Source organism: Marmota marmota, unplaced genomic scaffold (genome assembly GCF_001458135.2).
Source record: "Marmota marmota marmota unplaced genomic scaffold, marMar, whole genome shotgun sequence".
In the NCBI taxonomy this organism is placed as follows: Eukaryota; Metazoa; Chordata; class Mammalia; order Rodentia; family Sciuridae; genus Marmota; species Marmota marmota.
The window spans coordinates 6,168,090-6,181,367 of record NW_025999941.1 but is presented as its reverse complement, the minus strand read 5'-3'; the positions used below and the strand labels follow the sequence as shown (position 1 = coordinate 6,181,367).

Genomic DNA, 13,278 nt, shown 5'->3' with positions numbered 1-13,278 from the left:
AAAAAAAAAAAAAAAATTCTCTCTCAAAAAAATGTGGCATTTATACATAATGGACTATTACTCAGCATTAAAAAAGAACAAAATCATGGCATTTGCAGGTAAATGAATGGCATTGAAGAAGATAATGCTAAGTCAGCAAATCCCAAAAAAACAAATGCCGAATGTTTTCTCTGATGTAAGGGGGGTGACTCATAGTGGGGTAGGGAGGGAGAACTTGGAAGGATTAGATTAATTCTAGATAGGGAAGAGAGGTAGGAAGGAAAGGGAGTGGGAAAGAGATTAGCATGGATGGTGGAATGTGATGGTCATCATTATACAAAGTACATGTATGAAAACCTGAATTGGGTGTCAACATACCTTATATACAGAGATATGAAAAACTGTGATATACATGTGTATTAAGAATTGTAATGCAAAAAGAAGTACATGAATAATGGCATAAATTGATGTGAACATACTTTATATACAGAGATACAAAAAATTGTGCTCTATATGTGTAATAAGGATTGTAATGCATTCCACTATTGTTGTGTATTAAAAAAAATAATAAAATCAATTTAAAAAAATAAAAATTAAAATTAAAAAAATTAAAATTAAAAAAACAAGAGGTAAATGTCCTGGTAGTAAATTTCTTACTCTCACGGGTGCTCAATTTCCTCATCTGTAAAAAGAACCCTTTCAGAGGACTGTAGGTAGTAAATAAGTTAATCAGTGTTTCTTAATACAGTGCCTAGAACATAAAGAGCTTTAGTACATATTAGCTATTATTATCATCAGGTGGAAGAGCATGTTGATTGTGGTAGCAACAGACAATGGAAATGGAGTAACTAATGACTCTAAGACTCAACATTTCAAAAGGTATTATCCGTGCTGAGAGCGGGTTCCTGCTCTTAGTAGAAACAGGAAGGTCAATTTGTAAGTTTATTTTAGGCAAATGATATTAAGTTCATATTTATTGTGCTGACAGGATATCCAAATGGGAATGTTTTTTATCTAACCAGACATACAAGCATGGAGTACTCAAAGAGAGAAACTTACAGATTCCGAAATCATGAATTACTAAGATTGTTTTAATAAACAGTAACTGCAAAAAAATTCATTAAAAATATAAAAGAAACAACTATATGTATGATGGACAACTTGGGGAACAACTACTTCAACATTAGATGATACTGACTACCTAGTACCACTCCACCCCCCCATTCAAACAAATAATTATTAATGAAAGAAAATTATTTCAGCATTCTAATTCACTTTTATAATTCACAATGCCATTATGTTTCCAGAACATATTATAACTTATAATTTTATAAGGTCTCTTTCACTCAAACGCTGAATTCTTATCAATTAGACTCAAATTCAGCTATATAATAAATAAAAGCAAAAGCAAATTTCTGAAAGCTATCAGAGGTAATGGAATAAATTGAGTTCTACAGTAATAAGCTCTTCAGTTTCTTCTCACATAGACACTTTTCTATGACTACTTTTCCAACCTTTAAGTAAACTGGTAAATCTTTGTCAAATTGATCCAGGAGACAATGCAGTGACACCTTCCTCCCAGAAGACTGTCGAAATCTAAAACAAAACTGGGTATCTCCAAGACAACCTAATAAAAACAAAAATGAAAGAAATTAAGGATAGCATAGCATAATATTTATTTATCCAGTTTCATCAATTTTAAAGAAACCATATGAATCATTTTTTAAAATGTTTTTAGTTGTAGATGGACATAATACCTTTATTTATTTATTTTTATGTGGTGCTGAGGATCAAACCCGGTGCCTCACATGTGCTAGGCAAGCACTCTACCACTGAGCCACAGCCTCAGCCCTTGTATGAATAATTTTAACACATTCTGTCATGTTTTTAAAAAGAAAAAGGAGATCCTAAAACTTCACGTGCCTCAAAAGATGGCTCAAGACCTGGAATTGTGGCTCAATGGTAGAGCGCTTGCCTAGCATGTGTGAGGCACTGGGTTCAATTCTCAGCACTGCAAATAAATAAGTAATAAAATAAAGATCCATCAACAACTAATTAAAAAAAAAAGATGACTCAAACCATCTTTGCTGGTTAGAGGCAAATCCATAAGTAAATGCATAGCATAGCATAATATTTATTTATCCAAGTTTCATCAATTTTAAAGGAACCATTTTTTAAAATGGTTTATGTGAAGGAACCATGTTTTTTTTAAAGAGAGAGGGAGAGAAAGAGAGAATTTTAATATTTATTTTTTAGTATTTGGCGGACACAACATCTTTGTTTGAATGTGGTGCTGAGGATCGAACCCGGGCCGCACCCATGCCAGGCGAGCGCACTACCGCTTGAGCCACATCCCCAGCCCACCATTTTTTAAAATGTTTTTAGTTGTAGATGGACATAATACCTTTGTTTATTTATTTTTATGTGGTGCTGAGGATCAAACCCAGGGCCCCACACGTGTCAGGCAAGCGCTCTACCACTGAGCCACAACCCTAGCCCCTAAAGCATATCTTAACTCTAAAGTATCTTTAATTTTTCTATTCCATTTCCCACATGTAATTAAAAAAAATTCTGAAAACTGCTGCTATTGAGCAAAAGAAGCCAAGCACAAAATAATACATATTGTTCAAATCCATGTATATAAAAAAGTTCAAAGCAAAACTATAATGATAAGGAGTACATGATTGGGGTCTGGGGTGGTGGCTCAGCGATAGAGGACTTGCCTCACACGTGTAAGGCACTGGGTTCGATCCTTAGCACCACACAGAAATAAATAAAGAAAGAAAGAAACAAATAAAACAAAGGTATTGTGTCCATCTACAACTAAAAAAAATATTTAAAAAAGGAGTACTTAATTGGTTGATAAAAGTATAAAGAAAAGCAAAAAATTTAGTGGTTACATTTGAAGGTAAGGGGAAATAATATTGGAGGTGGCATGAAGAAGTTTCTGAGATGTTAGCCAAGTTCTGTTCCTCAATCTTGGATGTGTTTTATATTTCACAATAAAAGCTCTTTCCTACACCACCCCATCCAGTACTGGGGATTGAACCCGTGGCTTCACATAAACTAGGCAAGCACTCTACCACTGAACTCAACCTCAGCCCAAGCAGCTTTTTAAAAAAGATATACTACAGAAGATTCAGAGCTCAAGTAATTGATTTACTACTGAATTTAAAATGAAGTTAATTATATTAGCCAATCTCTTTAAATGCAAACTTTAAGCTGTCAGGTATTAACTTTTTTAAAAACTATAGATACTCTAAAAAAAAAAAAACATGAAATAACTTGTCACTCAAATTTTCCAAGTTACTATATTTAGAATTAGTAACATTGTAATAAATGTGAAATGTGCTCAATATATTCCACCCGTGGGGTGATAAAACTGTTTTAAAGTTGATTATGGCAACAGTTGCACAGTTCTGTGAATATACTAAAAATTACTGAATTATGTGGGACTGCAGCTATAGCTTAGTGGTAAAGTACTTGCCTAGCATACACAAAATCTTAGTTTGATAACCAGCCAATCGAAACTCAATGGATTGCATACTTTATATGGGTAAATTTATGTTATGTAAATTATATCTCAACAAAGCTATTATTTTTTAATTCATTTCACTGCCAATTGGAGAAAAAAAATGAAACTTTTCTTCATTTAAATACAAAAGCCCCTCTGAAAAAGGCCCCTCAGATCACAGAGCTCTAGAAATCAATGGTCTCTGGGCCATACTGTTCATTCAAGGAACCAATTCTTTCAATCATGGCTCCTCCTTCATGAACAGGTAATATGGCAGAAAGAGATCTCCCATTTTAAAACTATCGTAGGCACAGGGTATTCTGTAAGTTTTCTTTCCATCTGATACTCAAACTGAGACTGCAAAGTAAACGTAAACAGATGGAATCTTCCTATACACCCCCAAAAAAAGTTTTTTTGAGAAAAAAAAAGATTAAATATTTTACCTAAAGGTAATACATAACTTAAAAATATTATTTCTATATTATCACAACACAGCTACAGAGTGGGTTAGAATATGTATGACTAAGAAAAAATTTCTAGAGCCATCCCCATTCCTGGGCCCTCAATTTTACATAGTCACTCCCCCTGTGATTAGCATGGCTAAGTTGGAATTCCTGAGAAAAAGTACATTAGATTAGAGATTCTCAAAGTGTAGTTGTTAGAATGATGCCAGTCCGCAAACTTTTGTTACTTATCCAAGACCAAATAAATAAGGACAGTGAGAATAAACATTTGAAAGGTTTATAGCAATTGGACATTGCTGTGACAAACTGAGATTTTTGTTTTGCATTCCTTGTTTTTTTCATTTTGTGTCATTAGATTATTTATTATTAGATAATTATTCATTATTAAATAATCCATTTAAATTGCATTTTACAAAAGTGTTGGTCCACAACAGACTGAACATTTAAAAAACCCCAAATGATCCTTCAATATAAATGTGCAAAATGTAACATATGTAATAATGTCACTGCTGTATATAGACAAGAAATCATGAGACAAATATTATCAAGTCCACCCAGAGCAAAAACTGATTTTTCCCTTAGATTCATCAATGCTTCAAATTCTCTCTACTAATGCTGAGTTTTCTCTCTGGACATGTTATATAATACAGTGTGTACTGTACTTGGGTAGCCAATATAGCTTAAGCTGCAAGAACACCTAAATACAAATGATGTTAATGATAAACAATAAGGAGGAAAAGAATCTGACAAGAATGTATCAGAGGGAAAGCACATTTAAACTTACATCTCTGAAGATAAAAGCTACTCAAATGGAATAAGGAATTGAACCCTAAAAACAAACCAAAGTTTTTTCTCAAGTCTTTAGGATCTAAAGTAAGTGTTTGTGGGTTCAATCCTCAACACCACATAAAAATAAATAAATAAATAAACAAATAAAATGTGTGTGTGTGTGTGTGTGTGTGTGTGTTCGTGTGTGAGTGAGTGAGAGACAAACAGAAAAGAAGGATTGTGAGACTGGCAAACCATTCCACTGAGAATTCCAAAATCATTTTATCAATATAGCCTTCATATTGTCTAAAATGCTGCTTTAGTTTTTCTTCTGTATATCCACAAACACAAAACCTTGATTTATGATACTTTCCTAAAGTCTGCTCCACCATGTCCTTCCATAGCACTATAAAATCCATTCCAAAGTTGGCACAGTAATTTCAGCTTCCTTTTAATAGACACAGAAGAGAAGCAAACTGTTTGGAAATCATAACTGGGACCAATGATCTTAAATATGTACAAAATACATAGTCTCTTGCTATCTAGTTAATGTTCATCAATTCAGATGGCAAGGTGACTACTTTCAAAATCTTTTATCAATTCCACTTGAAGTGCCAATGATACTTTGGATAAAATGATGTGCAGGTTATTAAAAAAAGGCATTAGGGCTGGGGGTATAGCTCAGTGGAAGAGAGCTTGCCTACATGCGTGAGGCACTGGGTTCAATCCTCAACACCACAGAAAAATAAATAAATAAATAAACAAATAAAATAAAGGCATTTTGTCCATCTACAACTACAAAAAAAAATTTTTTTTAAAGGCATTAAAAAGCATCTTTAAGGCCAGACATGGTGGTGAATGCCTGTAATCCCAATGACTCAGAAAGATAAAGCAGAAGAATCACAAGTTTAAGGTCAACCTAGCCTTAGCAATTTATTGAGAGCCTCAGCAACTTACCAAGACCCTATCTCAAAATAAAAATAAACAAATAAATAGGGCTTGGAATGTAGCTCAGTGGTAAAGTGAACGTGGGTTCAATTCCCAGTACCAGAAAAAAAAAAATGTGGGTCATTTATATGCCTAAAATATTGGAAAAATGTTTTTTATTTACATAGATATACAATTGAGTTTAACTTCCAAAAAGAAAATGATACATGCAGAGGCTAACTATAAAACTAGATATTAAAACAGCTACTCAAACACCAAGGTATCTTCTTGAGAAATTAACTTCTAGGACTGGGGCTGTACTCAGTGGTAGAGCACTTGCTTCACACTGAGTACAATTCTCAGCACCACATAAAAATAAGTAAATAAAATAAAGATACTGTGTCTATCAACAACTAAAAAAAAATATTTACCAAAAAAAAAAGAATTAACTTATATGCTTGCTGGGGTGGAGTGAAGTTTCTTCTCCACTCTCTTAGGTTTAGTAGCTAGGACCCGTGTATTAAATCGACCAAAACAGATTAACAAGAGAAAATATTTATTTCACATGCACATGAACACTTCACAGAAAAAAGTAATGACCCCAAAAGTTAATTAGATCTGGGAGCTTATGTAACATTTTAGCAAAGGGGATAAACTGCAGAGAAATGATTAGACTTGGGGTTTGGCTTCTCGAAACCAGTAAATTGTGGAACAAAAAATATATGTGGAAAAACAACTAATGGAGGATAAGGTTATTTTAGTAAGACCTATTTATACAAACTGAAGCTAATACCATTCCAAGGAAGAGTCTTTTTCTTTTGTCTTTATTTTTTATTTACTTTTTTATTTTTTGCATTACTGGGGATTGCACCCAGAGCCTGGCACACGCTAAACAAGCATTCTACCACTGAGTAACATCTCCAGCCCTGTTTTTCAGTTTGAGACAAGGTCTTGCTAAATTGCCCAGGCTGGCCTCCTACTCATGATCCTCCTGCCTCAGCCTCCCAACTACCTAGGATTACAGCATGTGAAACCATGCCCACCTAAGATAAGAGTCTTCTACAATGATTCAGAATCTTTCTACCCTTCTCAGTATGACAAAGGAGCAAGTAAACACCTTCATAAATTTATGTCCTGCTTTTTGGAACACAATGAGAAGGGAGAGGGATCTTTGCAACTGCTGTTTCCCAACTGCCTTCAGCTCAAAATAATCCTGAGACCAAGTAGCACGAAGAGAAGGGGGTCTCTGATCCCCTTATGCTCATGTATAGATATGAAAAAAAGAGAGAGCTATGACAACTAGCTGTGGTCTGAAAGAGAAGAGCATAATACAATCCACTGGATTTCAATCTCAGAAATTTAATTCATCCTATAAACCACACAACTCAGTTGGAGTCCTAGAAATCCACTCCAATACCAACTACAATTCAGAACTGAATGTGTAGATTTTATAAGAATAATATTGACTTAAACAAGGACAGATCCTAGAAGACCACTATGTAATTATTTCATTAATAGGCAAAAATTAACTGGGTGCTGTGGCGCACACCTAATCCCAGAAGCTCAGGAGGCTGAGTCAAGAGGATAAGGAGTTCAAAGCCAGCCTCAGCAACTTAGCAAGGCCCTAAGCAATTTAGGGAGACCCTGTCTCTAAATAAAATACAAAATAGGGCTGGGGATGTGGCTCAGTGGTTGAGTGCCCATTAGTTCAATCCTCAGAACCCCCCCAAAAAAGGGCAAAAATTACTAAAAATTCTAATAATTACAGGTCAGAACAAAAGACCTACTATAATCTCCCAAAGGCAAATATCTAATTTACTGAGATATCTATCATTTTTCTTCCACATATTTCACCAAGGCTGCAAATTCCAAATGTATTGAAAAAAAAAAAACTCTAGAAACATTTATACAGAAAAGAGAAAAATGCTTAAAATTTTTAAATGTTAAATCTCCCAAATCAGATCAACTGAACTAAATTAACAGGATATTAGAAGTAACCACAAAAGGAAAGGGAAATGGAGTGATTCTGCTTTATAGAGTTCTAATTGTGTGTGGCCTAAGAATCTGAATGTTCTGGTCACTGTAAGCCTAAAAAGTTGTTTTGAAAGTAAAATATATCAGGCAACCTGAAAGATGTCAACAATTAGGACCACACAAATGATACTTTGAAAGAGACTAGCAAAGTGAAGTTTAACAATAAGCAAACACATGATTTTTATACACCAAGCACTACTGCAAGTACTTGTCATATTAATCCATATAAAAATAAATGATAGTCATGTTTCTTCTTTAACTCACTGTTATTGTTTCTTCTTTAACTCACTGTTTTTACAGTTAGGCAAGCTCATAAATTCTGAACTCAAAGTAAACTACATACTCTAAGTCCCCAAACATACCAATGTTGTTAATTTTCAATCTCACTATTTCAACAGTTTATTGTCCCCTGATGTATTATTACCTCAGCACACTGTAAAAGTTCCTTTAAGAAATGAACCAACTAAACTCAACTATGACATGATTAGGCAACATTAAACCAGGAATCAAAATCACTGATTTGTTGGGCTAAAATTGAGACTTCGTTCTAATATGCCATTTCAATTAACTTTCACAGATTAAAATTGTAACCAGTATTCTTAGTATATAATTCAACAGAACACCACATAAAAAATAATTACCTGAATTTGAATCTGGAAAAGACAAATAGCAAATATTGGTTTTCTGAAAAAGAAAACAAAAGCTATATATGCTGACATACACACATCAATAAAAACAAACAGAAATATAACAATAGATATACGGAGCAATAGTTCTACTTACTTCTTTATCAGTAAGTTTAGAATGTTGAGGATAAATTACCTGGAAGAAAATAATTAATTTTGTTAGGCATAAACATTAAAGAAAACTTCTAAAATTCTAGTTAACTGTGGTAAAAGAGCTGTAGGAAATACTTCAAAGCTAGTTGTGGTGGCACATACATGCAGTCCCAGCTACTCAGGAGGCTGAGGGAGGAAGATCACTTGAGCCCAGGAATTCAAGGCCAGCCTGGCAAACTTAGAGAGACCTGTTTCAAAATTTAAAAAAACATAGGTTGGGGCTGTAGCTCAGTGGCAGAGCACTTGCCTAGCATGTATGAGGCACTGGGTTCAAACCTCAGCACCACATAAAAATAAATAAATAAATAAACAAATAAAGGTATTCGGTTTACAACTACAAAAAAAATTATTTTTTAATATTAAAAATATGGGACTGGGGTTGTGGCTCAGTGGTAGGATGCTCGCCTAACATACGTGAGGCACTGGGTTCAAACCTCAGCACCACATAAAGATGAAATAAAGATATTTTGTCCACTTACAACTAAAAAAATTTAAAAATATAAAACAAAAAGGTAGCTTAATGACAGAGCCCTGGATTTGTCCAAATAAAGAAAAAGAAAAGAAAGGATGAAAGGAAGGAAAGACAGAAAGATAAGAAAAAAAGAAAGAAGGAAAAAAAAGAATACAACAGGAAGAGAGAGAGGAAAAAAGAAAGAAAAGAAAAAAATCTAAGCCAGGCACAATGGCTCACACCTGTAATCCCAGTAATTTGGGAGGCTAAAGCAGGAGGATCCCAAGTTCAAGGACAGCTTTGGCAATTTACCCTATAAAGAAGGAAACCTATCTTTCCACAGGGATCAACGTTTAAGAAAGAATTTGATTGCTTATAAGAAGTAATATACATCATTAATTACATATTAAGAGAAAAACGAAAAGAAACAGAAGAATTACCTGAAGTTTAAAAAGTTTTCCCTTCATTTCCCTTAAATAATCATTATACATTTCCCAAGACTGGTTAGTTTAGTACCTTCAGTGATCACAGCACCTTCTGAGAACTACTGCCCCTTGGATCCTTTGAAAGAAGGAGGATTAAGGCAGAGCATCTGCTGTCAGAAAAAACACTATTCAACACCAAACCCAAAGGGCATCTGTTCTATAGAACAATCCACTGCCACGTTATGACCATCCTGATCTTCTTAGAAGATGAGCAATAGTTTACTAAAGTGACAAAAAGTGGGTACTCAATACTTGTTAACTAGCTGACTGACCCTATACATTCTTGAAGTACAAAAGGCATATTTTGGAACTGTCAGTAATACCTCTTCGTCATGGTATCAATTATCATAAGACTGATTTTTCAAACAGGACATGAGACGTTTGGTGCTGAAGGGCAATCTAAGGTTGAATGTTAGGCCCACAACACAAACATACATACACAATTTAGTCTTCCCTGTATAACAGACAATGTTATAAATTTTTCAAGCTGTAAACTTTTCAATTCACAGTAAACATTTTGTAGTTCAGTTTTGGTTATTTGATGGAAAGAAACTTTAAATTCATACGCAGTCAAATCTACAGACTATGATTTACTATTATTCTTACTCTTAGAAAGTTCTTTCTTCAACCTTTATATATTAAATCCTTGTTTTCTAAATAATCAGACAATTTAAAAATTTTAATAGTTATTTGTATTTTAAGTGTACAGAGAAAAAAAACCTAACATTCAAAAAATCAAAATAGCCTAGATACAAATGCTTGAGGCATAGCAAAGTAAAAGCAGCAGGTAGAGGTGGGGTGATGAGTCCAGTTAAATATATTCAATAGTAGTACAAATAATATGATAGGGAATTGAAATTTGGAAAACAACTATGAATATTAGCACATTTTCCTCTAGTATTTTGTGGACTTCTTCTTATTTAATTCTGAGCTGTCTCTCAAACTGGGTCTTTTTTCCCCCCTTCAAATTGTGAATATTCCCAAAACTATTTGCTCCAAACAAAAATTCTATTTTCCCATTGAGGCTGAAGGTAGAGCTCAGGGGTAGAGTGCTTATCTAGTTTGCACAAGGCCAAAGGTTCAATTCCCAGAAGTACCACCAAAAATTTTTTAAAATAATTAAATTACAAAGCTATTTCTTCCAGGCACAGTAGCACATGCCTAAATTCTAGCTACTTGGGAGGCTGAGGCAAGAGAATCACAAGTTCAAGTTTAGCCTCAGCAACTTAGCAAGACCCTGACTCAAAATAAATGTCTTCAGGCATTTTTATTTCTCAGTGAAAGAGCACATCATGGTTCAAACCCCAGTGCAGAACAGGGGGCTGAGAATATTTGCCATTGATGTGTGATGCTCTATTGTTATCTTTCAATAACTGTTTCCACCTGCTATTAATATATTTAATAATGATATTTCATATCATTTAAATATAAAATATTTATCAGACCTCTACAGTGAAACAGCAGAAAGATAAGAGAAACCAAATTCTTACCACATATTTAAACCATAAATTCAACTGTCCTTTGGATCAGGCATACCTGAGGACTTTATAATAACATGAATAAATTCTATTTTCTTATTCCAGTTTGGGCTGTTTTTGTCACTTTTAACAGAAAGAAGCACGGCTGACTTCTTTCCTTGAGAGAAAAAGGTACTGCTAGACTTTAATTTTCTAGACTTTAAGTTTTCTTTGCATTAGAAAGGCATTTAAGGGAAGTCTGATTCTTTTCCCTATTGGCTATAATCCTTCTTGGTCCCTAAATAGAGACATTTGCTAAGGGTTAAATGTATCCTTTATAAAATGCTATGCCATTCTTAATTTCCAACTATATAAATCCCGAACTATTTATCCATTTTTGTCAAAAATTGTTATTCATCACAATAAAACAGTCCAACATATCTCATTTAGCCATTCCTATACAAAATGACTGCTAAAAGGAAAGGACTTAACCCACTTAAATATAACACTAAAATCTAACTCTCACATCAAGTTGTGGTTCTTTTGGTTTTGGTACTGGGGGTTGAACCCAGGGGCGCTTTACCACTGAGCCACATCCCCAGACCTTTTTATTTTTTATTTTGAGACAGGGTCTAGGTTGCTAAATTTGGCCTCAGACTTTCAGTCCTCCTGCCTCATCCTCCCAAGTTGCTGGAATTACAGGTATGTGTCACTGTGCCTGGCTTAATATCATGTTCTTTATTTATTTTTTTAGTTGTAGATGGACACAATACCTTTATTCACTTATTTTAATGTGGTGCTAAGGATCGAACTCAATGCCTCACATGTGCTAAGCAAGCACTATCACTGAGCCACAACCCCAGCATTCAAGTTCTTTTAACAGTCTTAGAATCATTTCTCTAATTCTTTTTTCCAGAATAAATACAGCTTTATAGAATACCTTCTCCCTTCCTTTCCACAAGTGCTGTCGATCCAACCCTCATATACTAGGTAAACTCCCTAACACTAAGCTATACATCTAATCCTAGAATATCTTCTTGATGTTAATTTTTAAAGAAGTATCCCTTCAGTTCAGAAATCAATAGGAAATTCTCCCACAACATAAATGCCTTGATAAATAGTTACTGTTTCTTCTGAGAAACATATTCTTCCAAACCCATAAAGAGTATCTCACACAAAATTCCCCTCTGAGGTCACATGAAACTGTGGTTGGCTTCTAAAATGAGAATAAATTTAGTTTTAAGAATCATTTTCAGGGTTGGGGTTGTGGCTCAGTGGTAGAGTGCTCACCTAGCATGCACAAGGCAATGGGTTCAAGCCTCAGCACTATTTAAATGTAAAATAAAGATATTTTGTCCATGTAAAACTTAAAAGAATCTATTTTCTCAGGAAATCTGGGGATAAATTTGGATTCCAATTCTGAAATGTCTAGTCCATTTGGATGGTACTATAACTGAATTGCCTCCCTAAAATTCTGATGTTGAAAGCCCTGAGCCCCATTGTAATGAAACTTGGAGATGCAGACTTTGGGACATAAGAATAATTAGGACATAAGAACAGAGCCTACATAAGGCTATGTTCCTTATAATAAGAAACATGAGGGGTTGGGGTTGTGGCTCAGCAGTAGAGCACTCGCCTAGCACGTGTGAGGCGCTGGGCTCGATCCTTAGCACCACATAAAAATAAATAAATAAAATAAAGGTGAGGAAGATGGCGGCGAGGGGAGTGCATTGCCCCCGTGTGCTGCTTCACTGTGTGGGAGTATGACAAGTCAGGACGGCTAAAGGATATCTTGTTAGGAATTTCCAGCAATAGTGGGGTGCTCCGGAACCTGGAGGAAGGATTTCCATCGCACGAGGATCGGCTACGGGGACTCAAACGCGAGAGGTTTGTCGCACGGAGGGTAACACTGCTTATTCAGCAAATCGCCCCGCGGCTAGAATCTGCAGCGCGCGCTGGGATAGAGACGCAGGATTACAGCGCTGCAGTTTCTGCCAGCCGCGCAAGCACCGTACTCAGGGCTGAATTCTGGGTTCGAGACAGGGGAAGGAAGCGGTCCATCTCGGTTCTCCACACCGGTCAGACCACAGAGGAGGCCAGCAGCCACCATGTTGGTAAACTGACGTCACCTTCCCTGTTTTCGACTGACCGCAGCTCATTCAGCCATAGATCAGGTAATTTCAGGCTGCAATTCGCCTGCGGCTTGCAGACAGATTGCTAGGGTTCAGCGCCTGGGTGCTTCTTAGAACCTGAGCTTATCAGAGCGAACACCGAGCGCGGGGCGGCTGAGTTCCGGCTCCCGGAACCGTCCCGGAACCGCCCTGGCCCAGGGCCGCGGAGCCTGTGGAGGCTGCTTCTTG

The 13,278-nt window shown here is 35.6% G+C and overlaps 1 protein-coding gene across 1 annotated transcript in view; it reads right to left on the bottom strand.

Annotated features, from left to right (window-relative positions):
• The window catches only part of Dennd6a (DENN domain containing 6A), a 71,257-nt gene that overhangs the window by 45,152 nt on the left and 12,827 nt on the right, over nt 1-13,278 (bottom strand). Inside the window, exons 2-4 of the mRNA XM_015494520.2 lie at nt 8,470-8,508; nt 8,328-8,370; nt 1,494-1,606 (exon numbers count right to left, since the gene is read on the bottom strand). Of these exons, the coding sequence (XP_015350006.1) occupies nt 1,494-1,606; nt 8,328-8,370; nt 8,470-8,508 (195 nt within the window). The remainder of the gene's footprint in view (nt 1-1,493; nt 1,607-8,327; nt 8,371-8,469; nt 8,509-13,278) is intronic.